The 27,159-nt window shown below is 54.4% G+C and overlaps 1 protein-coding gene and 1 long non-coding RNA gene across 9 annotated transcripts in view; one reads left to right on the forward strand and one right to left on the reverse strand.

Moving 5' to 3' along the window:
- Window positions 1–3,535, forward strand: part of LOC144332775 (uncharacterized) — a 70,904-nt gene extending 67,369 nt beyond the window's left edge. The window contains exon 3 of the long non-coding RNA XR_013400878.1: window positions 2,811–3,535. This is a non-coding gene — a long non-coding RNA (uncharacterized LOC144332775). The remainder of the gene's footprint in view (window positions 1–2,810) is intronic.
- Window positions 3,536–16,645: 13,110 nt separating this feature from the next.
- Window positions 16,646–27,159, reverse strand: part of LOC114671026 (SH3 domain and tetratricopeptide repeat-containing protein 1-like) — a 50,408-nt gene continuing 39,894 nt past the window's right edge. For 4 of the 8 annotated variants that reach the window (XM_077953546.1, XM_077953547.1, XM_077953549.1 and 1 more), the window contains 4 exons: window positions 23,324–23,471; window positions 21,824–21,944; window positions 19,751–19,947; window positions 16,646–17,210 (listed from right to left, as the gene is read on the reverse strand). In XM_077953546.1, coding sequence (XP_077809672.1) covers window positions 16,827–17,210; window positions 19,751–19,947; window positions 21,824–21,944; window positions 23,324–23,471 — 850 coding nt within the window. In that variant the 3' untranslated portion in view covers window positions 16,646–16,826. The other 4 variants (XR_013400871.1, XM_077953543.1, XM_077953542.1 and 1 more) reach the window with 4 other exon arrangements.

Raw genomic sequence — 27,159 nt, forward strand, 5'->3', positions numbered from 1 at the left:
CAAATAGTTAAAGCCTAAAACTATGTAACAGAGGGCCTAGAGCCCAACCCACTGCCACCTCTGACTCCAAGACACCTCAGCAACTTGGCCCTCCTCCTCAGAGAACCCCCCTTCTGCTCCTCCCTCCACGCTCCTCTTCCTCCCCCTCCCTTTCCCTGGACAGCCCTCCCCTTCCCCCCTTCCTCGGACAGCTTTCTTCCTCCTCTTCCCCCTGCCTGTCCTTGGGCAACCTCCTTGGAACTCCGGTTGAAAGTCACTGGTCTGTGGGGCCGCCTATTTGACAGACGAGCATGCTGAGGCCAAGGCACAAGTGAGTGACTCAGACCCGCGCAGAGGCTGACCCAGAGGCCGTACCAACGGGTTGTCACTAATGCAAGAGAAGCAATGATGCGGCTTCACTGATCTCCAGGGAAAGCAGGTCGATAACAGGTTATAAACATGGGAACATTTTGGAAAAGCCATCGTCCACCTGTCAGCTCCATCTCTCCTGCCCGGAAGATGTAGGGAGAACCTGCCTTCAGCCCACCCTCATCCCGTAACAGGACAGAGGACAAGGGCAGAGACCCAAGTCCTGTCAGTGCCCTCAGGAAACCCCCGTTTCCTCCTCACGGTGGAAGTGGAAACCATCCCGCTGGATGATCTTCCCGGGGAGACCCTCCACCCTCAAAGCGAGGAATCTGGTTTGAGCGCACACACATTCTTGGTGCCATCACTTTCTGCAGCTGAACGCTGCGTACGTGGCCCGTTATTCTTGCTAGTCCGGTGTTACTGGGTCCTGGGAGTTTCTGTGCGCTGATGGCAAGTGTTTACCATTGTGTTTAGAGAGAACAGAACTTTTTTGTGTCGAAATCACATGATAACCATTGCCATGTGATTCCTTGGGTTGGGTGGGGCGGGGGATGCTCAAGCTTTTTCTGAGGTCTAAGTGCTTGTTTGAGACAGTCTCACTTTGTCACCCAGGCTGGAGTGCAGTGGTGCGATCTTGGCTCGCTGCAACCTTTGCCTCCTGTGTCAAGCAGTTCTCCCTGCCTCAGCCTCCCGAGTAGCTGGGATTATAGGTGTGTGCCACCACGCTTGGCTAATTACAAAAATTTCTAATACAGGAAGGGTTTTGCTGTATTGGCCAGGCTGGTCTCGAACTCCTTACCTCAAGAGATTGGCCCACCTTGGCCTCCTAAAATGCTGGGATTACAGGCTTGAGCCACTGTGCCCGGCCCGATCCTGACATCTTTTAAAGCTGCCTTCATGTACCAAAAGCCAGTCTATGTTTGAAAATGAGGAGAGGGATATACTTCAGCTAGATAAATAACTATGCATATGTTAAAAATATGGGCCAAACTCTATCCCAAATATTAACTCTTCTGCTTTGCGTTTTATATCCATTTATGGTTATTCTTTCAGTATTAAGATTTTTAAAGATTCTTTTGATAATTGTGGACAAATTACTATTAAAACTCAACTGCATTTGTAACACTTTAAAGAACTAACTAATGACATTATTTTTCTCGGAGGCATTTTGGATAGTTACATAATTGTTTATCTCTTTGCCAGAAATCTTTTTTTCCAGAGCAGAAACCTGAAAAGAAACATTCCTTTGCATTAAGTGCTATTTCACTGTGTGACAATCAAGTTTTGAATGTGAGAACAAGATCATCGTGTATTTTTGGGATAATTCTTGCTTAATAGTGATAATGCTAAGTGTTAAAATTATGGAACAATTTGTTTCTTTGAAAATTACCATTTGCCTGCTCATCAGGTGGGAGCTGATGAGAACGTGGATGTAAAAATTAAATTGTATTTAGCTTGTATAAAAGAAGTTTAAAAAAGCTTTTTTGTTTTGTGCTACTACTGAAGTTGCTTAGCTGTGGAAATGAGGTTATTGCAGGCACCTAGAATTTGATCCCCTTCACTTCCATGATGGGAAGAAATTCTCCAACAAGCACAGGAATCTGACTTTCTGATATTGAGACTCCTAGGCGTCAAGCCCCATGGAAGGGGTGGTGATTACATGAGCGTTGGCGTTGATGTGGGCATCCTCCACGCCGGACACAGGGAGCAGGGAAGGGCAGAAAGAACAGGCCCCTCAGGAGCCATGAGAAAATAAAGTGTTGGCAGCAGTGGTGAGGGTTGGTGTCAGGGGCCAGGAAGAGGTGGCAAAGGGAGCATGTGCCTCAAGACGGCTCTGGAACCCGCGGTACCTGCAGTGAGGTCTGGTCTGCAGGGGACGTGGACGGCCACACGGCGAGGCCCACAGACAGCCTGGACTCAGCTGCCTCAGAACTCTGATGGACGTTGCAAACGGCCCCACAGGGTTGCAGTGCACATTCCTCGGACAGAAAGAAGATGCTTGGAACTGTTCCCGGCACGAAGCCAGCACCCTGTGAACAGTGGCTGCTGCTGTTGTGACTGAGTGCCATCCAACTGGGAACATTTGCTCTGCTCAGTTCACTGTCTTCAACAAGCTTGACGCATTGAACGAGGATTCAGTTGATAATGTACTCTGTAAATATGCTCTCCCGGCTAGAGTGAGCAAAGCCCAGGGAGCGGGTGGTTCTTCAGTATTAGCCAGGTGTTTGTGGTGGGGCCAGCTGTGTGGCTGCCAGAGCGAATGTGACCAGGAAGCCTCTGTCCCCCCGAGGTGGCCAGCGATCCTGTTACACGTGCCATAGGCAGAAGGTGGGCACTGCTGGGGAACTTGCTCATGTTCCTGTTTTCTGATTGGAAATTCAAGGTTTCTGAGCATCTTACATTGAATTTGTACATTGCTGAGACTGTACACCTTTCAACGCTTGTTTTTCTCTGCTTTTCAGATCTATACAGCCTGGCATTTGGCCGTGGCTTCCAGGACAGGCTGGATGCAGAGTGAAGTCCTCTCCTCACTGTCAATGTTTGCAGATGTCTTCTTGTATAAACTTCGCATTTCTTGAGACTTTCAATTAGGTTTTTACTTAACTGGACTTTTAAAATTGCCATGCACATAACTCTACCAGTTACAATCGTGAGCTAACATGGGTTTTTGGTTTTTGGTTTTACTTTGATGAATGTCTAACATTTGCGTGCTGGATGTGGGGGTGGAGGTCATTTATCTGCTTTTCATTTCCTTCTTGGTTATACTTAGTGACTTTCAGGTAAGGTGTGGAAGGCGTGGTACAGGGTGAATTGCAGGCCGCACTGTGGCGCCGTGGAGGACAGGCGCGGGCTGCAGTGGTGTGCACAGTGGATGAGAGACAAGAGACTTCCGTCCTCCAGGGAAACACACAACAATTTAAAAAACTGATCATCTAGCTTACATGAGGTCCAACAAATACAGTTTGCAAAGTTGAACTTCCAAGTTAATTTAGTAATTTTTCCCCTACGTAATTAATTTAGTAGCTTACGTTTAAATATATTTCTTTTGTCTAAAGGAAGTAATAAATTCTAAAACGAATGACTAAACATGTAATAATTTAGGCATACAGCACCTGAAGGGAAAACTGCCAGTATGCTAAAATATTGGGTACAGATGCTTACAAAATATAATGTAGCATTCTTACAATGCATGTGCTCTTAGCGTGTAACTTGGTGAGTAGCTTTGAACTATATTTGTGGGAATGTGTATCTTGAATACTTGAGGCCACCACTGCAGATGTGTGTGTGAGATGTATAAATACTGAAAGTTCTTCTCCTTTCCCTTAAAGGAAAAACATTAGCTCCCTTTTATTTTTATTTTTGAAGTGGACTCTTGCTCTTGTTGCCCAGGCTGGAGTGCAATGGCACAATCTCGGCCCACAGCAATTTCTGCTTCCCGGGTTGAAGTGATTCTCCTGTCTCAGCCTCCTGAGTAGCTGGGACTACAGGCACCCGCCACCACGCCCAGCTAATTTTTGTATTTTTATTAGAGATGGAGTTTTGCCATATTGGCCAGGCTGGTCTCAAACTCCTGACTTCAGGTGATCTGCCCACCCCGACCTCCCAAAGTGCTGGGATTACAGGCGTGAGCCACTGTGCTCGGCCAGCTCCCTTCTGTAATGATTTTTTATACAGTTGTTTTTGCTTTTTGTTTTTTTGAGATGGGGTCTCACTGTGTCACCCAAGCTGGAGTGCAGTGACGCAAATCTAGGCTGACTGCAGCCTTCACCTCCTGGGCTCAGGTGATCCTCCCACCTCAGCTTCCTGAGTAGCTGGGAATAGACACATGTCAGCACACCTAGCTAATTTTTTTTTTTTTTGTATTTTTTTGTATTTTTAGTAGAGACAGGGTTTTGCCGTGTTTTCCAGGCTGGTCTCGAGCTCCTGGGCTCAAGCGATCTGCCCGCCTCAGCCTCCCAAACTGCTGGGATTACAGGCGTGAGCACCACATCTGGCCCATTTTTTTTTTTCTTCCAGGATTAGAAGTCGACTTTCAGAAAACCCTTCAACCTTGCAAACTTAATTTTCCATAATAATATGCTTCTAGGATAAAAACAAGACTGAAACAAAGAAGTATGTGTGGACTGCAGTTAAAATTTTTCAACACAACATAGCTTAGGAGAGTTAACATTTACAAAGAGCAGGAGGGGCCCCTTCAGTGCCTTCTAGGCATTGGGAATGGCGGTCTGTGGGTGACCTTAAGGTGTGCGGCGTCCTGAGACGTGATGGTGGTGCTCACGCTTTTACCGAGGGCCTCCTCCCAGAGTACCAGAGGCTCTTCTTCAGTCGGCCAGCCAGGCAGCAGCTGCTGGAGAAGGAACAAACAGTAAAAGACAGATGTACACGGTGTTATTGTGGCAGAGAGGTTAAAACCAGGCTCACTCTGTTCTTACAGTTTTAAAAAACTAATAATGAAGTCCTTGAATATGTATTGCATTTCAGGATTTTAAAGCAGTTATGGGTGTGTCTGTGTGTCTCTCTAGCTCCCAGGTGCTCCCTGTGAAGAGATCTCAGAGACGCCACCTTTCCTTGTTGAGGTGACAGGGCCTGGAGAGGTGTGAACCCCATGGTGAGGGGGGTGACTGAGCTGGGGGGAGGCTGGGTCAGCGGTGGGGATCCACCCCCACTCCACGTTTCTGTAGGGAATCCACAGTTCTAAGTCTTTATGATATGGGTAACATGAACCTAGAAGAGGTGTTATTTTTTAAGAAGTAAGTGCCATGCTCTTTTTTCCTCATACTTCGTGTTTAAGCAGCATTGAAGGATAAGGCACTAGTAGCATGTTGGTTTGGAAACAATCTTGTTGGTTATTTTACCTTGAATCTGATATTAAGGTTGCCTGGTAACAGAAGTTTTCCTTTAACAACATGAAACTCTGTTGAATCTGTTACCCCGTTGGCTGAGCAGTCTGAAGTCAGTGCTGTGGCAGCTGAAGAGGCCTTGGAGGAAGCCGCTGGATGGGCAGGAGGCACCCCCCTTGATTGAGGGAGAGAGGCGCAGTTTGCAGGGACCCCACGTGGCACTTGTGGCTCTCTTCTGCCCCCTGCTGGCTGGCCAAGCGGCCTCGCCACAGTGTGCTCAGTGTGAATGTTCACGCAGCAGGCCAAGGCTTTTGTTCCAGAAACACTTCAGAGAGGGCCAGCCGAGTGTGTTGAGCATGGCAAGAAAGACTTAAGTGTGTCTTAAACCTCTTGAACAAAGCAAGTTGATGTTTCAAATGCATCTCCAAGGCTAATGACTTTGCTATGGTCAATATTCAGGAGAAAATAGGGTTTGATGAAATAGAAGCACAGGAGTGGCAAGTGTGGTGTTGTGCCCCCTATGACTAAAGCGATGTCCTGGCCGTTCCACACCATGGCCTCTCAGCAGCCAGCGTGCAGATACTGGGTCAATTTAAATGGGACTCCTGGAGCTGTCGGCCGTCCGGGAGAAGTACGAGGAGTTCTGTGTGCCCATGGTCATGGTTCCCGCTACTGTGTCGAGCAATGTGCCGCGTTCGGATTTCAGCATGGGGCAGGCACAGCCCTGAACACTATCACTGAGGTAAGTCCCAGTGCGCCCTGCCAGGCCGGCGCCCGCTGAGGCTAACCCGAGGGCCCCGGCCCTTTTTATCTACCAGTGCGCTGGAAACAGGCTTTTACAAATACCCTGAATGAGAGTTTCTCGTTCTTTTCTCCCCCCTGGAAAAGTAGGCTTTTAGACTGAACATTTTTGATCTCACTCCCAAAAAAGTTATATCGCCTCTTCTGTGTGGCCACCGGCCCGGACTTAGCGTGGCCAAGACCCCGGGTGTGCCCGTGAGTACCTGCAGCGCTGAGGATGGCTGGGCCGCAGTCTCCTGTGATTGCACCAGCATTAAAATCCGCTTTTTTTTTTTTTTTTAAATGTTGAGCCTAAATTTTCTTTGAGCCTCCAATTCCCATTATGAGGAGCCCCTACCTTGATGCTGAGGGTAGAAATTGAACTGAATATTTTATAATTGTAGTCATTGTCCTGAACGCACCATTGCATTTGTTGTCTCTTTGGTCTTGGCTGTTGACCTCATTTTCCCGTTTGTAAACTGGGGATGTTCAGTTACATCCAAGGCAATATTGGGGCTAGTTTAGTTTTTTTGCCAAGAGACAATAATGAAACAAACTTTTCTGTTAGTTTTTTTCTTTGTGAGACAAGGTCTTACTCTGTCACCCAGGCTTGAGTGCAGTGGTGTGATCTCGGCTCACTGCAGCCTCGACCTCCTGGGCTCAGGTGATCCTCCCACCTCAGCCTCCCGAGTACCTGGGACCACAGGCACATACCGCGATTCCGGGCTAAAAGAAATATATGCCTATCCTCAAGTTTGTGTGTCACACTTGGTGATTCAGGTGGGAATCTGAAGATCCGTACCTAACGCAGGAAGCATTTCATTTTTTTAAAACTTGATGTCTAAAATTTTTCAGAAATTCTCAAGTTTTGATTTTTCTTGTGCGACTTAGTTCTCACGAATATCTTTCAAAGTTTTTTTTTTTTTGTAAACCCTTGGCATGCAACTTATTTCTAGCACTGGTAGTTAAAATAAGCTTTTAACATACAGCTCATATGGTTAGAAATGCTTAGCACTCGTTTCTTGCTTTTCTGAGTGTCTTAAACTTTCTTTGTGAAGGAAACCTGCCCAGGTTTTCCCGTGTTCACTGGCTTTGGGGGCAACTTTCACCTTATTTTTGGCAGTCACTAATCTCTGACCTAGGCATTGCTTCAGTAATCCTGGTGACGGGCGTCACGGCTTTGCTGCTGTGGGTCCAGCCCGGCTCTGGGCTGACCTTCATGCTGGGAACGTGAACATGAGTGTCTGTTTCACAGAGGGGATTCCAGCATGGCTTTCACTGCTCTTTCACCAGCTTTAGCTGGATTTTTGGGTCTGTGAAAGTTGGGTGTGCAATGGGAGGGATTGAAGCTTCTTTTTTCCCTAATCGTTACCTAATTGGCACTTGCCCAGAGGGAATGGGTGGAGAATTTGAGAGCAGTCACTGCAGTTAGCTGAGCATCTGAAGATGTGGGACAAAGCTGGTGTTGATCTCCCTGTGACTTTTTATTTTCAAGTTTCCACACAAAGCGTAGATGCTTGTGGTATGTGATGTACACTTTCATTCAGGAAGAAAATCTCTCTTTAATTCCAGCGTCCTCTGCAATAATTAACTTTTTTTTTTTTTTTTTTTTAGATTGTAAATATGTAACAAACGTGTAGGGTCAAAATTTGAAAACCAAAACACGTGAGGCAAACACCCCACAAATGGTCAGTTCCACCTGCTTTGAGGGACTGTGTGATTTATTATGCGATTGTTTTAAATTCAGTTTTTCATTCATTCGAGTTTCTGAAAGCTAGGTTAAAAAATTTTGTTTTCTTTTTTTCTTTTTTTTTTTGGAGACAGGGTGTCACTCTGTTTCCCAGGCTGGAGTGCAGTGGTGAAATCATGATTCACTGCAGCCTCGACCTCCCAGGCTTAGGCGATCCTCCCACCTCAGCCTCCTGAGTAGCTGGGACTATACGTGCATGCCACCATGCGTGGCTAATTTTTTGTATTTCTACAGAGATGAGGTCTCCCTGTGTTGTCATGGCTGGTCTCAAACTTCTGGGCTCAAGCAATCCCCCTGTCTTGGCCTCTCAAAGCACGGGGGTTACAGGGATGAGCCACTGTCGGACCTTAAGTTAACTGATTACAATAGAGAAAGAACTGGAGCGTGTAGTTAGTGGAGCCTCCCGTTGGCCAGGCACAGCCACCTTAGTGTGTATGTGTGTCCTCATTGCCCTTCTGATCCTGAGCTCCGAGGAATGAGGCTGTCTTGGGAGTGCTGTGGTTCTAGTCTCGTGATGGGTGAGTGACACCGGCTGAGCTGATCGAGGCCACCCTGGCAAATGCTGCAGCTGCTCAGGAGTCTTGGCAGGGACGAGAAAGCCACCGAGGATCCCTCTGTGGACCCCTGAAGGGAGAGGGACCGAGATGTGGACATGGCAGCTGTTTTCTCCAGAGCCCTGTTTACTGACGGCCAAACAGGGTGAATCCTGAGAAGGTTTGAATTTGGGTCTGAACTGGGCTCGTCTGGCCGTAGAACAGGAGCTGGTGGCGAACTCGAAAAATGAGGGCATGAGGCGACTTGACGTGGGTGACTCCAGGTCACTCCAGCCACTGTCCTGAAGCCGTCAGAGGCTGAGGACGTGTGGGAGTGAGCGTCTCTTCCCTGTCTGGCCACACCCTCTGTGACCCGTGACTCCTGGCCTGGCCCTGGGCAGCATTTATGTTTGGGGTCTGTGGATGGCTCCAGTTGTTCAGTCAATTTGGTGATTCTCATGGCGTGATTGTGCCCCAGGGGATGTTTCCACTGTCCAGGGAGGTTTCTGGTTAGAACTGGGAGAAGGGATGCTCCCAGCACCTGGGACTGGAGACAAGGGACGCTGCGGAAAGTTCCTCCAAGCACAGGGCAAGCTCCATAGTAGGCGTCTGGCTCAGGACCTGGCCGTGTTGCACTTCAGAAGCCCTGGGCGGATCTAATGTGCTGAAGTCATCATCTGCTTTGGACACGTGCGTCCTCATCCTCATCCTCACTGATGATTTGCTTCTTGCCAGCATTGATGCTTAGCTGACACCACAGCCCCTCAGAATCTATGCGGTGCTGGGGAGTGGGTCTTCCGGGCAGAACAGAATGAATGAAATACCTCAGAGCAGGTGTTACACATTCTCAGGATATGGCTGCAGGGAGTTTCCGTTGGACTCCTTTCATTCCTTAGCGCTGGCTGGTGCATTACTCTGTCCTGTAAGCTTGATCAGGTCACATCAGAAACACAGTAGGTGGGTGCCACGCTGCTGTCAGGTGTCGCGAAGGTGGCGGTGACCACAGCCTTGTAATTCCTTGTCATAGTGGCCCCACCACAGACCCAGGGGCTCGGCTGTGTTTGGTCTTGAGAGTTTTATGCTTTTCTGGGCAGGGTCTCCCCTGTCTTGAATCTTCCCTCCCCTTTTTTGGAGACTGAGGAAGGAAAAAGAGCGATAGGGAAGAGGGGAGAGAGGATTTGCAGCAATGTGGCCATTCCCACAGATTTCAATGTGGAGTTAAGGAGCTGAGATCCCCCCACCTGCCCTCTTGTCTGCCTCAGGCCCCTCCTGGCCCCGGGTCACCCACACCCTCTGGCTTCCAGCCAGAGCTTCTTGGAGAAGCAGCCGGCTCCCCGCAGCCAGTCTTGGTCAGTCCTGAGCTAGGGTATTCCACAGTAAAGGAGTGACATCACCTCTCTGAAAAGCATAAGAGCAGCCCCCCACATGGTGGTGCTGAGGGGGCCACATCCTGGGCACCAGGCCAGCGAGTATCCCCAGATGAGTGTTTCTGGCTGGGAAGCAGGCTGGCATTTGGATTGAAGTCCTGCAAAGACTGCCATGGCCAGAGCCTGTACAGAGCAGCCCAAGAGCTGGGCATGTGCTGAGCCTGGGTGGACGTGGAGGCCATGCCATGGGGCACGGGGGTCCCTGTTCACAGCTCACCTCGTGGTCACCCAGCACTGACCCACCCACCTTACCCTCCTACCCACCACGCTGTGAACTCACCTGCCACGGATCTCCACTCACTGTCCGAAGCCCTTAGCCCACACGGGCTCCTGGCCTTGGGATGCTTTGGGCTGCACCAGGGCTGCAGAGCCTGGGTCGCTCAGTGTCCAACTCTCCCGGGGACATGTGGGCCCCACCCTGTGTCCCAACAGTAGCATTTCTGCAGCAGATGTGGGGATATTCACAGTAAGAGGGACACATCCAAGTCCATAAATAGTTGGTTTTGCCACCAAGTGGATGACAAAACACCTTGCTGTGTGGGGCTGCTTGGACGTGGGAACAGTGGGCGTGTGGACCTGTCCTACTGTTACCTTGGTTAACACCCTGAGGTGGAGTCTGAAAAACCCCGGGGCACACGGGCTTGAGAACCGCTCCCAGTTCTGACACCAAAGCCCATTTCCCAGTGGAACCCCAGAGCAGCAACTCAGGTTCTTGCTCGCGTGTGTGGCTTTGTGTGAGGCTTCCCGAGGGCAGAAATGGCAGCCTCCCGCCGGAGAGCAGAGATGCGGCCCGGGGCTGAGTGTGGCCCACCGGTAATCCAGCTGCCTGCCTCCTTCCCTGCCTGCGCGTGGAGGCCGCCTCTGCACGATGACGGCGGTCACTTGGTGTGGTCCTTACAGCTGTGGGCCCCATCCCACTCATCCTTGCCTGCCTGCAGAAAGCTACAGGACTGGCTTTGCCTTTAAACTTCCTGACCTCCCTGGCCTCCCTTACCCACAATGAGATGCCGAGAGCTGAGCTGTCCCGCTCGTGACTAACTCGCCACTGCCTGCAACCTGCTCTGCTGCTTGCCTCACACCCACCCTGCTGTGCTGCCTGCAGGCCTCCCCTTTCACAAGGACCTGGGCTGTGCCCAGGCAGCCTCCTGTGTCGCTGAGGCCTGTCCTGCTCCCACACAGCCTCCAGAGCTTCCCTGGGCCCCTTGACCCGCATGAATGGGCTTCCCCTGGTGACTCAGGCCCCTCCTGTCCCTTCCTGGACCTCAGTGCAGGCCCTGGGGCTGGCAGGTGAGCACCCGGCACCCCCGCTAACGGCTTGGCCCCGCTGCTTCAGGCTTACAAGAGCGCGTGCGACATGGCCAAGGTAGGAAGCCACCATCAGGAGCTTTGCATCCCCCGTGTGTGGTGCCGGCCACGATTAGCAACAATGTCCCGGGCACCGAAATAAGCCTGGGCGCGGACACTGGCCTGAATGCTGTTGTCCAGGTAAGAGAACCCCGTTTCCTCCCATTGCTTTCTTTCCCTTATTTTAGCAACTTGTTTCTTCTGTGCTAAGAATGAGCCAGATTTATTATTACTCTTTCCCCCCAACCCTTTGCTAGCTTGGCTTTATGTCGGTCACACTGGCCAGAACGGGGTAAATTTTTAGCTTCTCTGCCTTAGGGAGAGCCTATCTTTATTGATTGAAAGCGAGATGATATATCCAGTCCTTGGGGTCCTGTTTCTATGCCACCTAGACTAGGGGAGCGTAAGCACCATTTCTCTGGAGCCGGCCTCTCCTGCCTGCATTGACTAGCGAGGCTGCAGGGCCAGCTGTGGGATCCTGCAGGAAGGGGTTTGAGTGCCTGGTACCTACGAGCTCTGGGACAGAGCCGGGCCCACTGGGGGCCGCTGCCTGGAACCATAGCCTTCCTGGTGAGATGAGAGGTTCTTTAGAGAGCTGAAATCATGCCCTCCTCGGCAGGCAGCTTCACCAACATGTGCTGTTGGGGGAGTGGATTCTACTGGTCATGGGCGTGGTGCTGACACCCGCATGGTGGCTCCTCCAGTCCCTGATAAGCTGACCCACCTCTATGGTCAGGTAGTTCCACAGGCCTTTGCTGCAGAGAGGGTCCTCACTCAGCTGCAGACGGGATGGTGGCCACCTTGGCACGTGGGGTCACATCAGTGGCTTGGCCGCCTGGCGCTTCCTGGAGAGCAGCCGCTGGCCTTTACCTTAGATGTTCACATCCAGAAGGGCTCCAGAGTTTGCGGTGAAAACTCCCAGCCCTGTTGAAGACTCCTTAGTTCAGCTTGGCACAGAACCTCAGAAAACAGTAGTTCTGCTCCGGGTTCTTCCTTCAGAACTGAGTTCCAGTGCAGGGAAGGGAGCAGAGGGGCCGTGAGGTCAGCTGAAGCCTCGTGTGCCTCCCACTCGAGCTGAGGGCCATCTCTCTCCTGGGCTTTTCCCTGTTGCATTCCCTAGTGCTATGCTGGCCTTGCCGAGGCTGGCCCCAGCTCGTTTCCTGGACTTCCTTGGGCCCCGCGCTTGACTCCTGTTCGTTGAATGCCATAAGGGTCCGGTCATCGCTGGCTTCACTCTCCTTCAGCACCTTGTAGATGTCCACATGTGCTTCCACCCTCGCACCCCGCACGTGGTGCAGCATTACCCCGGCCAGCCAATTTTTTGGTCAGACACTGTTTATCAGGCCGTCATAGGAGATTCCATAGAAAGGCCACAGGTCGAAGAGGCTATTACTCCCAATCACGCAGGGGCCGTGGCTCTACACCCCTCCTGTGATATTGTTAATATCCTAGGGAAGAGAGGATGATACTACACCCAATATCGCAGGGGGTGTACCCCCACCCAGTGATACTGTTCTTAATGTACTCCACCCCCCACCACCAGGGATATCGTTCTTAATATCCAGGGGAAGACAGGATAACATTATTCCCAATATTGCAGGGCAGTGTACACACCCTCTGTGATGTTGTTCCTCCTATCCAAAGGTAGAGACGATGATATTACTGGCCATATTGCAGGGGGTGTACACCCTTCTGTGATACTGTTTTTGATATTCAGTGGGGGAGAGGATAACATTAATCCCAATATCGCAGGTGTACAGACGGCTGTGATGTAGTTCCTACTGTACAGGAGAAAGAGAAGAATATTGCTCTCAGTATCGCAGGGGGTATAACCACCCTGCCCCCCGAATATTGTTCCTAATATGCAGCAGGTTGGAGGCTGATAGTACTCCCAATATCCCAGAAGGTGCACACACACCTGTGATAGAGTTCCTAATATCCAGCGGGAAAGAGGCTGATTTTACTTTCGATACCGCAGTGGGTGTACACCGCCCCCAACCCTGGGGCATCGTTCCTAATATCCAGGCGGGAAGAAGATGACTTGGCTGACAATATCGAAGGGGGTGGACAATTCTTCTGTGATATGGTTCCTCTTATCCAGGGGGTGAGTGGACGATATTACTCCCAATAAAGTAGGAACCTTACAGCCACCCTGGGATTTTGTCCTTAATATCCACAGGGGAGAGGTGATATTACTACCAATATTGCAAGGGGTGTACACCCCTCCTGTGATACTGTTTCTTATATCCAGGAAAGGAGAAGATGGCGTTACTACCAATATTGAAGAGATGTACAACCCCCATGGGATATTGTTCTAAAGATACAGGTTGAAAGAGGTTGAGATTCCATCCAATATAACAAGGGGTATACACCCCGCCTGTGATATGCATCATAAAACCTAGAAGAGAGAATGACATTGCTTCCAAAAACACAGTGTGTACACCCACCCTGTGATATTGTTCCTGTCATCTAAAGGAAGAGATGATGATGCTACTCCCACTACCAGAGAAGGTACACACCCCTCTGTGATATTGTTCCTCATAACTTGTGGGGGAGAGCATGATATTACTTCCAATATGACAGTGGCTTGACAGCCAGTCTGTGACATTGCTTCTGCACACCAACTCCGTGCCCCTCGTTTCCCATGCGTTCTCTCCTCACTGTTGGAACCTCGGGGGAGGCTTTGTCTTTGGTTACAGATGAAGAGATGAAGGGTCTGAGAGGTTAAGTAAGTTACTGGAAAGGGGTCCTGATCCAGACCTCAAGAGAGGGTTCTTGGATCTCACAGAAGAAAGAATTCGGGGCAAGTTCATAAAGTGAAAGTAAGTTTATTAGGAAAGAAAAGAATTAAAAGAATGGCTACTCTGGCCGGGCGCAGTGGCTTACTCCTGCAATCCCATAACTTTGGGATGCCGAGGCAGGTGGATCATCTGAGGTGAGAACTTCGAGACCAGCCTGGTCCAACATGGCAAAACCCTGTCTCCACTAAAATACAAAAGATTAGCTGGGTGTGGTGGCAGGTGCCTGTAGTCCCAGCTACTAGGAAGGCTGAGGCAGGAGAATCGCTTGAACCCAGGAGGCGGAGGTTGTAGTAAGCCAAGATCACGCCACTGCATTCCAGTCTGGGCAACAGAGCAAGACTCCATCTCCAAAAAAAAAAAAAAAAAAAGAATGGCTGCTCCATAGGCAGAGTGCCCCAAAGGCTGCTGGTTGCCCATTTTCATGGTTATTTCTTGATCATACGCTAAACAAGGGTTGGACTATTCATGAGTGTTCCAGGAAAGGGGTTCCAGTAATTCCCAGAACTGAGAGTTTCTGTCCTTTCCTTTTTAGACCATGTAGGGTAACCTCCAGATGTTGCCATGGCATCTGTAAACTGTGATGGCGCTGGTGGGAGTGTCTTTTAGCAGCTAATGCATTATAATTAACACATAATGAGCCATGAGGACAATCAGACGTCACTCTCGTGGTCATCTTGGGTTTGGTGGGCTTTGGCTGGCTTCTGTACTGCAACCTGCTTTATCAGCAAGGTCTTTATAACCTGTATCTTGTGCCGACTTCCTATCTCCTGTGACTAAGAATGCCTAGCCTCCTGGAAATGCGGCCCAGCAGGTCTCAGCCTCCCTTTACCCAGCCCCCATTCAAGATGGAGTTGCTCTGGTTCACGTGCCTCTGACAAGTTGGCGTGGGTTGAGCGTTCCCTAGTGTGTGGTTGTTGGAGCTGTTCCTAGGAGTAAGAAGTATTGTCAGTAGGAAATAGGCGTCTATTAGCCCTGGAGCTGGCAGTGTGCCCCAGTAGGTCGACCTCATTTTAGTGGTGACCAAACTGGGGCTCAGAGAAATCAACTCCCTCACCCCGCACCCCCAGACTGTGAGTGGTGGGCTGGGGTTTGAATGTGGGGCTTGAAGACCCATCATCTCCTCTGGTCCCCCAGTCTCTGCTGCCCAAGAGGAACAGGATCCCAGGATCCAGGCCCCTCATGGCACCAGCCAGGGTGGGTGGAGATGGGGAGGCACAGTTCCAAAGCCCCCCGGACTCTGAGGCAGGTCGGGGGCCGAGAGCAACCCGGACCTGTGGACCCCACCCTGAGAAGAATGGCTGCAGGCTCGGCCCAGCGGGCAGGAGGTCTGTGTCCTCAGTAAACGTGACGGCGCTTCCCGCTGCTCCAGCCAGGCCGAGCCGTCTTCATGTTTCCAATCATGTGGCCTCCAATTCCCAAGCTCAACCCACAGAGACAGCGATCTGGGGTCAACATGAATGAGGCTTGTTAGCAGGTCTGACCCACTGCTTCCCGCCAGCCCCGCGGCCGGCTCTGGAAAGCTCTCTGCTGCCCCCTGGTGGGGAGGCTCGGGGCAGGGCTCTGGCTGCAAGCATGGGGCTCCCCTGTGGCGCTCCCAGAACCTCCCGGCTCTGTCACCTCTGCTGGGTGGAAAACCAACCCAGGACTGAAGCAGCAGATGGGTGCCTGATTCCTTCTCAGAGCTCCGCCCACTGGCAAGTCTCTCTCCGGGCCTCAGTTTCCCCTTTCATTAAACGAGGGGCTTGGGGGATACCAAGGAGGGGTAACTGCTTAGCAACGATGGGAGGTTTCTTCTGGGGAGATGAAAACATTTTGAAAGTAGATGGCGTGAGTGGTTGCACAGGACTGTGAATGCACAAATGCCACCACATGATTTGTGTTGAAATAGTTAATCACATGCGATGTGAATGTCACCTCATTTAAAGTGTTTAAAAGAGGGGCCTGGGAGAGTGCAATGTATGTAAGAATCATGTGGGACACTCACAGTCTCTGAACCTCGGTTTCCTTGCCGTAAACTGGCAAAGAGACCGTGTGAGCCGTGTTCCCTGGGGCCAAGAGATTCCAAGAAGGAAAACCTGGGACTCCTGGGACTGGGATGAGGGCCGGGGGCCAGAAGAGGAGGGGTATATGGGGGCGGCTTGGGGGGCAGCCCAGATAAGGCTTTCAACACTGGACAGCAGTGTCTACACAGGCAGTCTTTGTAGATCCCTGCATCTCACTTCCCGCAGGGCTGACCAGTGGCCAAAGGTGGGACTGGCCAGGCTCGGCCCAGCCAAGTCTGGGAGCAGAGGACACTGAGTGAGGGATCCCCGGGGCCACCCTCACGGGCCTGTGGCTCTCCTGACATCACAAGAGAGGACAAGGAGTTGACTTTGGGTCCTAATGGGGGACACCTTCCTGGCAGCAGGCTGGCAGGGTGGTGTGTTGGTCAGTGTACTGGGCTCTGTGTCTCCCCCCCTACCTGCTGTGTGACGGTGGGCCAGACACTTAACCTCTCTGTGCCTCTGTTTCTTCAATGGTGAACAGGGGCACTAGCAGCCCCCACATCCGGGCACAGTGGCCTGAAGGTTAAAGGCAAGGGCGGCACGAGACCTACAGCAAAAGCTCCGAGCAGGGAGAGCAGGGAGCTGCCCAGGGAGTTCCACCACCATCTCCCCTCTGGCCGCCAAGGAAACCGAGGCTCATGGTGACCTGGCCCAGGTCTGTTGGACTCGGGGTCCTTCTCATCCCCAAGATCAGAGGGCTGCTACCAGGGAAGGAGCTGGCCCCTAGTAGACACGCCCCAGGAAGCACACAGGGAAGGATGCCCTGGGGACTTTAGTAGGTTATTGGAAAAAAAAAACAAAAACAAAAAACCTTTATTGCTATTTGACCCCTGCTTTCATGCCTCCATTTCCCAGAAAATGAGCCATGGAGACACCAGGAGAGGCAGGAGACCATCCTCCTTGCACAAAACCCACTCTCTCAGATGCTGTCCTCAGTGAGGGTGGCTGGGGGCCAACCTAAGGGGGCCCACCCGCAGAGTGGCAGAGGAGGCAGGTGGGCCGTGCAGACGTTGAGCTCTGTGGCGAAGGTCCTGGCCTTCTGGTAGAAGGAAGAGCGACTTCTCGCGGTCCAGGAGAAAGTTGTGGGAGATGGTGGCCGGCCGCGTGTAGATCTTCAGCTGCGCCTTCTTGTTGCCCAGGTCCACGGTGGCTGCCAGTGCCAGCTTGGTAGTACCCGGCTGCATCAAACAGGTCCTGAAGGGGACAGGCCATGCTCAGCAAAAGGGGGACTCGGAGCCTGTCTTCCCAGAGGCCGTTCCTGTCTCCGGGTCCTTCCATATGTCCAGCCAATCCTGGCTCACCCCATGAGCCCTGAAGCCTGTGGCACTGCTGTGGTCTCAGCTGCAGGAGGTGGGGATGACCCTGACACCCCTGGAATACTTCCTGACTGTCCCTACGCCCCCACTCACATGAAGCCTCCTGCCCCAGTCCCACCCTCTCTGCAGGCAGTGGCTGCTTTCCCCATGGGTTGAGGTCAGCGCCGATCCTGCCTGCTCTGAGTTCCATGCAGGACCCATGGCTCCAAGCCCCAGCAGGGGCACAGCGTTGAGTGATCCAGGCTCCCCTCTGGCCCCTGTCCTTGCTGACCATTTCCAGGCCCTCCACTGGCCAGGCCAGGTACACAACCATCTCCCAGGTGTCCTCTCTGGCAATGTTCCCTGAAATATTGACGGAGTGTGACTCCCCAGACATCCAATCCTGTTTTCAATGCATCTTTGGCTCAAACTCACCATCCCTGGGTTGGCCTCCGATACCTCTTCCTTGACCGTCCCCCACCCGGCTTCTCCCCAGGTGCCTCCTCCACATGGGGGTCACCCAAGGGACCTAAGACTCGTGCCTGGCCTGTCCCCCTTTACCATCTCAAGATGGCTCCTAGGGCCAAGGACAAAGTCCAAGATGCAGCAGTCCATTCCCTGACTGCCCCGCCCCACACACGGAGCAGGGCCCTGAGTCACCGCCCAGCCGAACACTGGACTCTGTGCTGGGTGTATGGCTGAGCCTAACATCCTTGCTCCCAGGCTGAGGGACCTGGGAGTGAACACTGACCATACAGGGTGGCCCGGACTGTGGTAGAGGGAAGCCCAGAAGCCTGTGGGGGGCCCAGGAGGCCCCAGCCTCAGCCAGGGTTGGGAGGCAAGGGCTTCCTGAAGGAGTGGGGGCATCCCAAGTAAACAGGAAGGAGCCAGCCAAAGCATATGTCTCTGTGTATGCGTGTGTGTGTCCTCCAGGAAGGAGTTGCTCAGTGCAGGCAGGCCTGTGTGTGTGTGTGTGTGTGTGTGTGTGTGTGTGTGTGTGTGTGTGTGTGTTCGCGCCTGAGTGTGTATGTGTCTGTGCATTTCAGTGTGCCTGTAGTGTGTGCAGCAGCTAGTGAGTGGCAGGCTGAGCCAGGACTACACCTAATCCACCCTATTCCAGGGCTCACTCTCATGTGTAGACTAAAGGGGACCCCATTTTAGAGGCAATCGGCAAGGATGCCCATTTACCCCTGCCTCTCCGCCAGCCTTCCAGGCCCCATCCAGCCCGGCTTTCTCTCCCACTCCTCTGGGCCCTGGGTCCAGAGCCTCCTATACAAGGAGGAGGGCGTGGCCTTGGAAAGACAGCCTCCCTTGGGAATTCCGAGGGGGCCTTCCTGTGGGAAGCTGGCCTGCGCTGACAGCATAGTCACAATGAGGCCCAGAGGGCTGTGCCCCTCGACCCTAACCGTGGACTTTGGCTTCTCAGGTACTACTTGGCCCTTTCCTTCCTCCTGGGCAGGCGGAGTGGGCGGCAGGCTTGACCAAGAGAAAGGCCTCTTCTGGGAGGCCCATTCCCTGGATTCCAGGTGAGCCCCTGAGCAGTGAGCAGCGTCCCTCTGGGCCTGACACCTGGCACCTCCCTGTCTGGCTGGGACTTGGGAGGCCACCGGGACAGCTTCTGAGCACCAGGTGTTGCCAGCACTGGGCGGGGGCCTCCCAGGCAGCCCCAGGCCTGTGGTGGGGGATTCGGGGTGGGGTCTTAGGGCTGCCCCTGCTCCTCATGTTGTTCTAAGGTTCCCAAGATCTCGGTCCCTGGACTGGAGCGCCCTGGCCCCTCAGCCCATAAGGAGCACTGAAGCGGTGCCAGTGCGATGCTGAGGAGGGGCGGGCACCTGCTGGACAGAGGAGTGCAGACATCCCAGGTCTGAGTCTGCCAGTCCCAGCTCTCCACCCCTGCAGGACTGGGGGCAGAGGGAGTACAGGTCCCAGCACCTTCCCTCGAGACAGACCCGACCCAGCAAGGCCTCAGTCTGGCTGGCTTGGGCCCCGCCCCATTGCACCTGCCCTGCGCTGGGGTTTCCCTGTCTGTGAAGCACATGGTAAGACACTGGCCCCACCCCACCCTTCCTGGGTGATGTGAAGATTCAAGGTGTCTCAGGACTCCAGGAAGGAGTTGCTCGGTGCAGGCTGGCACCCTGGGCAGGCTTCCTAGAGGAGGCGCTGGGATTTGGGTTGGATCTTGCAATGTGGATTCAACATGAGGATGATGCCATCCTCCTAAGTGTCCTCCCCCCCGACCCTGTTTTTGTTAAATGCAACTTGACACTTGACTGTCAAGACTCAGCTTTGGTGTCACCTCCTCCAGGAGGGCCTCCCGACTACGATCCCCTTTTACCCAGAGGCCACCATTGCCCGCTCATGTGTCAGCCTCCCTGGCTGAGACTGAGTTCTTGAGGGTGGGGCCTGGCCACCTTGGGAGCTGGGTTGTATCTGCTAACCTTGCCGGCTCCTCCAGCTGGGTGCAGAGCTCCCAGGAGGCCACTGGGCCATTCCTAAGGAAGGCTGGAACCCAGGACTCTGGGGTCTGGGTGGAGATCCCACTCCAAGGGGGCCGGGAACACCCCGAGCCCTGCCCCTCCCACCCACCTTCAGGTCGTAGAAGATGATGTCGCCGAGCACCAGGTACACCTTCAGGTAGTAGAGGGTCTCCTGGTCGAACTCCAGCGGTGAGTTGCAGAGCGACAGGGCCTTGAGGTAGAAGTGCTCCGCCAGCTCGCCGTCGCCCAGCCGGTGGTGCAGGGCAGCCAGCCGGTGGTAGGCCGCGCACTCATTCAGCCGGTCCCCTGGGGTGCAGGCCAAAGGGGCAGGTGTGAGGACGTGGCTCCCTGGGGCAGGTAGGGGCACAGGCCCCTCAGGAGCAGGTATGCAGACCTCGGGCAGCACCTGGCTTGCCTCCAGGCACCTGTGGTCACCTGGGAAGCTCTGCCCAGTCCCTTCCAGGTTCCCAGACTCACTTTCCCATCTGCAAAGCAGAACTAATAAGGCCTGCCCCCGTCTACTGTGAGGCTTTGGCAAGTCGGACTTGGATGGCCCAGCTCTGCCTACACATAGCCACCTGCCTTTGCTCACTGGTTTTAACCAGGGGAGCCCAAAAGCCATGCAGTCCAGGTGCTCCCGGGCACCAGGGCTCCAGGCAACCCACAGATGTGACATCCGACTCCTGGGTGTGTCACGATCAGAGCCCCCTACCCTGGGGAGTCACTGAGTGCCTGAGCTCCAGGTCCCCCCACAGATGCGCAAACCCACCTTGGCTGTCTCTGATATCCTCCCCTTTTCAGGGCGAGTGCCGTGGAGCCTGCATTCAATGCATTCCCACACAGCTGCACACCTACTGTGTACTGGGACCCGGGGCACAAGGCGCTGGGGCATGCGGCCTGCCCAGGGCTCCCTGTGTCTGGAGGAAGACAGACAACCCTGGCACAGCACCAGGGGATGCCCAGCCTTAAGGGGCAGGCTGCTGGAAGGGGAACTGGGACTTCATCAGCCAGAGAGCCGTGTGCTTGATGAAGGTGGGAAGGGCACAAGAGAAAGGGAATATGCCATTCAGCCTGGCACAGGGACCAACGAGATGCCTGGCATGTCTGGAAGGCACAGGCCACACTGGGCAGCCCTTGTGGTCAGCAGCGGGAAGAGGCAGAGGAAGCAGAGCTCAGCCAGGCAGGGGGCTCTGCACCGCGTGAGAGACCTCGGGATGTGCCCCACGGCTGGACTGGGAAGCCAGCTGGGTTCAGCTCCTGCCCTGAAGACCTGGAGGCTGGGCTCTGGCAGTGTGGCTCCTGGCAGGGTGGGGGCTCAGGGGACTTACCCAGAGTGATGCTGAGGGCTAGGGCCATGTGGGCAAACTCCAAGCCCTCCTGGGGTTCCTAGGGCCATGTGGGCAAACTCCAAGCCCTCATGGGGCTCCTCCAGCATGGCCGGCAGTGCCACCAGCTTGTGCACAGCCGCAGCTCCGCCTTGCGGTTCCCCGTAGTCACTGCCAGGAGCAGCGCCCGGTCCTACCACACGGGCAGGTGGGGTCAGGCTTCCCGCAGCACCCACCTTGCCCAGCGCCCTCCTCAGCTCGAACATGTGCTTGGAGCTTCCCACGCCCCAGCTACCCCTGGATCTCGACACAGCTCTGTGCTCTGGGATAACGCACGGGTCAAACGCCCAAGTTAGGGGCTGAAGAGTCACCTGAGGCCCATCCAGCTACACCCGGCAGCCTCAGACCAGCCTCTCCCACCTGCGCACCGGGGGTCTGACTGGGGGGAGCCGGCACTCCTCTCTGCTCTAAAAGCACCACATTTATCTGTGCCCAGGGCTGAGCCACACCGTGAGCTCAGAGGAAGGGAGAAGCCGTCCCCGCTTCGGGCTGCATGCAGTCCTGGGCCTCCCACTGACATGCTGTGCCCTTTGACATGTCCCTGTGCCTGAGCCTCAGTTTCCTCATCTGTAAGATGGGGACAGGACTTCCTGCTCATGGTTGCTTGAGATCAAGTGCAAGGGTAAGGCCATTGCCATGTCCAGGCTCCAAGTGTTTGTCCCAGGCAGGGGGCACAGTCAGTATCATTCCTGGTGAGACCACTAGGAAACTAAGCATGTGCATGGGTGGCCCTTCCTCCAGGTGGGAGGCCTCTGCCCTGCCACACCTGTGCCTCAGCCCTCCAGGCTGAGGCTCACCCGGTAGAAGGACACGGCTTTCTCCCGCTCCCAGGCCCATTGAAGAATATGTCTCCAGCTGCCTCAAACAGATCCAGCCCCAGGTTGGGGTCGCCTGTGTACAGCGCCACATTCTGTGCCCCTGAAAGGAGGCAGAAGTTCCCTCAAGACCCACACCTGGCGAGGTGGCCACGCCCACCCTCGCCAGCCTCCTTCCTGTCACACACTGCAGGTACACCTGAGCATTTATCAGACCCTGGGCATTAGGGCTGCCCCCACCACTGGCATGAGGACAATGAACTGATGAACCTGAGTGACAGGAGATGACTGAGCAGCTGCAGCCCGGGAGCCCGACACCTGTGAATCCTACCACCAGGGCTAGCCCTAGCCCACTCTCCCTGCACTCAAACCAGTCTCCGTGGCCCCCAGATTGCTGGGAGCCCATCCCCTGGCTCCTTTCTGCATTGCCACATCCCTGTCACAGCTCCGGGCCCCACACCCAACAGTGTTTGTGGGTGGGCCTGGTCCCTTCTTGGCCATGAGCTCTTGATCCCTCTCCTCAGCTCAAGGAGGTATACAGCACGTGCTCAATGATGAAAGCTTCACCAGGTTCGTGGGCTTCACAAGTTGTTCCAGATCACACTGTTTGGGAAAGCCTCTGTAAACAGCCGCTACGATAGATGCATTTTGTAAGGAGATGTGCCACGTGTTGCTTGGAGCAGGTTCTTCTGTGTGTTAACTGAGTGGCCACATTATTTGAGCATGTGCTGTATACCAGCAGGTGCTGGGCACTGAGGGGCCACGCCTCTGCCCTCAGGGAGAAGATGCTGGCCACTGGGGGAGGATATGAGGGAACCAGTTGGACGGAGGGAAAAGGCATACAACAGATGCTCAGCAGTGGCTTAGGAATGAGTGGATGGATGGATGGATGGGTGTGTGGACAGACGGATGCTTGGGTGGATGGACAGATGAATGGGTGGGTGGTTGGAATGATGTGTGTATGTATGGGTGGGTAGACAATGTATGGATGGGTGGAGGGTAGATGATGTATGTACATATGGATGGATAGATGGGTGGATAGACAAATGTATGGGTAAATGGACATATGAATGGAGGGATGTATTAATAGGTAGATTGGTGGGTAGATGGATGGATGGACGAATGGGGGAATGGATGGAAGGATGAAGAGGAGGATGGATGATGTATGGATGGAAGGATGAACAGGTGAATGGATGGATGGACGGATGGATGATGGAAGGATGAACAGGAGGTGAGTGGATAGATGGATGGAAGGACAGACAGGTGAATGGATGATAAAAGGATGGATGGATGATTGATGGATGGATGGACCCACAGGTAAACAGATGATGGAAGGATGAATGGATAGATGGGTGAATAGATGGATGATAAAAGGATGGATGAATGGACAGATGGATGAACAGGTAAATAGATGATGGAAGGATGAATGGATGGATGGACAGTGAACAGCACAGGGGCCCTCCTGCAGCCCTTGCCACTCACCTGGATGTACAGGTCCACCAGCTCGCTCTGCCGCAGGATGTAGATCTTCCATGCTTGCAGCCAGGCATGCGCCGCCTCCTTTTTCTTCTGGAGGTCAATGAAAATCCCCAGACTTCGTTTGGTGTAGTCCAGAGAGGATTTGTAGGCCCTGGAATCAGACACGGTGTCAGAACAAGGGCTTTCATCCTCCTGGAACCAGTCTGCCTCCTCCTGGGTCTGGTGACAGATGAATCTGGAATGTGGGGACTGGGAACGGCCCTCTTGTGTGTGCAGTGTTCTGCCCTTCCCAGGCTGCTGGGAGGGCCAGGGTGAACACACACGGCATGGAAAAGATGAAGGACATCCTTCTGAGGGAATCGAGCATCGTGCTGCCCTGTGGCAGGAGGAGTGTGCTAGTCCATCTCCCCTCTTCCCAGACATGGCCTGTGTCTTCTCCAGACGCACCAGGAGCCGTTAGTGTTCAGTGGCTATCTAGGCCGATGGTTCTTGAGATGTGCAGGCATCGCAGTCACCCAGAGGCCTGTCCGTATAGCTTGCTGGCCCTGCCCCCAGAACTTCCGGCTCCACAGGCCTGGGGCAGACCCTAGAACTCCCACTTGCCAAAGCTCCTAGGTGACATGGATGCTGCTCTCCTGGTCCAGGCACCACACTTTGAGAAGCATGGCTTTAGCACACTGGCCTGTTTTCCTTCTGTGAACCTGAGGCCAAGACTGGAGCCAGTCTCCCAGGTCGCCATGGAATCTGGCTCCTTCCCTGCACTCTCAGTAAGTCCGACACTCGAGGAGGTGTAACTGCAGCAATGTCACCGGGCCCTGTGAGTGGGGTGGCCAGGGCCATGGTTACCCCACCACATCAGGATGCTCGGGGGAAGCCGAGTGGGCCACATATGGGATGTGAGACCTTGAAACCCTGCCCCAGGGAAGCAGGTGACACAATTGGCTCTGTCTTCTGTGGAAAGAAGCCACAGGTGGCTGCTGTGGTCACATTTAAGGGGACAGATGAAGGCCAGGAGTGAAGACTCGGGGCAGGCAGAGGTCAGATGATGAAAGCCACCATAGTAGGAAGAATAGCCCAGACTGCACGTACTGCCTCTGCTGGGGTTGAGATGACCTTTGGGGAGGTGTGCAGGCAGAGATGGGAAGACGTGTCACCCAACAAGAGAGGCTCAAGCTGGGACTCGGGCCATCCGCAGCCCTGGGACGACCCCAGGCCCAGCAGCTCAAAGAATCTGATGCCAAGAAACCAAATGATCCCAAGGACAGGGGCTGCTGGGGCCCTGGGCCAGCTTCCCTGTGCTCCCCTCCCTGCCCTGCTCCCCCGCCCTCTTTGTGCCCCTCCCCGCAGTGGGGGCTTGGGCGCTGGGTTCCTGGAGGGTCTCCTTCTAGTCAGAGAATGCCCCTGGGGAAGAAGCCTGGGTCTGAAACCCCCACCCTCCTTGGGCAGATGTGTGGGACCGGGGCCCCTTCACATGGTCCTCTCCAAAATCTCATCCCTCCTAGGGCCAGGAGTGGGTGACAGGCCTATGCTGGGAAATGGGCAGATTTGGCCACAGCCCCTGGGGCTCTGGGCCAGGCCACAGGAGCCACCTCTGAGTGGTCTCACTATGCCATGACGTCTATCCTGGGAGGATGGACAAAGCGCTGCAAGGCAGAGGGGCTCCACAACAGCATCCCTTGTCTTGGTCATTTCCCTAGACTCAACTTCCTCATCTATCCTATATCCTATTCCTGCGGCCTAGCTTTCGGACAGCCCTGCCCACCTACTGTCCGTTCACTGCTCAGTCTGCAGTGACTGTTCTATAGCACTCCATGGCTCCCCAGTGCTCTTGGGGAAAAGGCCAAGCCACAGCCTAAGGCCCCAGGCCCTGCTTAGCTCTCCAGAAGAGCTGCTCACTATCCAGCACCCAACCCACCCACTCCCAACTCTGCACCTCTCTGCGTAAGCCCGACTCACTCAACCTTGCTCACACTCCCGCTCACTCACCACCATTCACCCACCGCCACTCATCCTTACTAGCTCACCCCTGGGCCTTCACACAGCCTACACCACCAGCCCCTCCCCGTCCCCACCACCATCACCTATTACTTAACTAAATCCAATCAACCCTCTGGTCCCAGACTGAAGAGTCTTCCCTAACCCGGGGCCAAGTGCTGCCCCGCCATCACGCCACTCACCCTTTTGTGGCTTCTCTGGCCTGAAGCTCACATTCCTACATTCAGCCACTGCCACCTGAGGACCCCACAAGCCCCATTTGTGGGTGGGGCCTGGCCCACTCTGCACAACAAGCTTTTGCGTGAACTGCTCTGCGGCTTTGGGCAATCACCTGCCCCGTGTCCTCTGTGAAGTGGGATGACAGGTGCACAGGCTGCCAACATACCAAGCAGATAACACAGGCACAAGAACCGGCGTTCCAGGCCTGGCTCATGGAGGGGCCCCAAGTCCCAGCTCAGCAGAGCCTGCCTCGACCCCAGGGTTATGTCTAGGGATTCCCAGCACGCAGGCCTTTCAGTGCTCAAGGCAGGATGGTCCCTGGGCAAACCGGGAAGAGCTCGCTGCCCCAGTAGACACAGAGGGCCTGGCCCTGCATGGGAACGGCCTGTCTCCAGGGCACTTGCCAACATCTGCTGTTGGCCATGACTCAGCACTTTCGATGGTGGAAAAACCACTTGTTTCTGAATCACAAATTCCAGGTGTGCCCTGACCCGAGTGGCCCTGGAAGGTGCACAGGACAACCCGGGGTACCCACTCTCCACGTGGCCCATCTCCACGGCGACCAGACGGGCCCACTCGTACTAGCCCTTGCCCTGCTGAGCCGGGCCCTGGTGGGTGAAGTCCCGGCCACACTCCCTGCAGGGCAGCCTCGAGAACAGCCTCATGGCCTCCAGGAGGTAGTGCTGGGCCAGCCTGCTGGCACCCGCGTGCAGGCACCGGGCCCCGAAGTTGGCCAGCACCACTGCCTGGTTCCTCCTCTGGTCCAGGTCCCAAGCCACCCGTAGGGCGCGGTAGTAGCTCTCGGCTGCCTGCCTCGTCCGGCCCGTTCTCTTCAGAGCCACGGCCACCATGTTGGCATTCACGCCCTCCTGGTCCTCGCTGGCCACCACTGCATCCTGGACAGACTGCAGGATGTTCAGGGCCGCTGGGCTCTGCCCCTGAAGCACGTGCAGCCAGGCCACAGCCACCAGGCGGTCCATGATGGCACGGACTCCGGCAACAGCACTGGCTTCCACCGCCTGCGTCATGAAGGTGATGGCCGGGCCGTGGTAGCCACGGTGGCTGTACAGCTGGGCCAGGCTGGCGTGGAGAAGTCCGCGCATTGCCTGGCCTGTGCCCGGGGTTAGGGAGGCCAGCGCTCGCCTGAGGTAGTGGGGAGGCTGTGGGGCTGAAGGACGTTCTGGAGCACCAGGTTCACGATCCTCAGCGAGCCGGACAGCGAGTGCTGTGCCCTCAATGAGGCCACCTTGACACAGCTCAGCACCAGGTGGGGCAGGCACTTGCAGCTGCAGATGTCAGCTAGGAGTAGGTGACAGTCTGAGAGCCACGAAGCCTCTGGGGCTCCCGAGTCCCTGTGCAAAAGCAGTAGCCGCTCTAGGATGGGCAGGACCTCCTCGGGCTGCTTGAGGTGCACGTGGTGCCTGGCCAGCAGGAAGCAGGCCCGGGCCTCGGCCTGCAGGCTCTGGCCACCCACCGCCCACCGTAGCACCAGCTGCAGGAGCTCCCCCTCCACCTCGGTGCTGCAGATGTGGCCAGGTGTCCCCAGGAGCAGGGCCACAGCTTTGGGAACCACCTGTGTACACTTCTCCCAGTTATTCTGCTTCCAGTAAATACTGGCCAGGTTG

The sequence above is a fragment of the Macaca mulatta genome, chromosome 11 (assembly GCF_049350105.2).
Source record: "Macaca mulatta isolate MMU2019108-1 chromosome 11, T2T-MMU8v2.0, whole genome shotgun sequence".
Lineage (NCBI taxonomy): Eukaryota > Metazoa > Chordata > Mammalia > Primates > Cercopithecidae > Macaca > Macaca mulatta.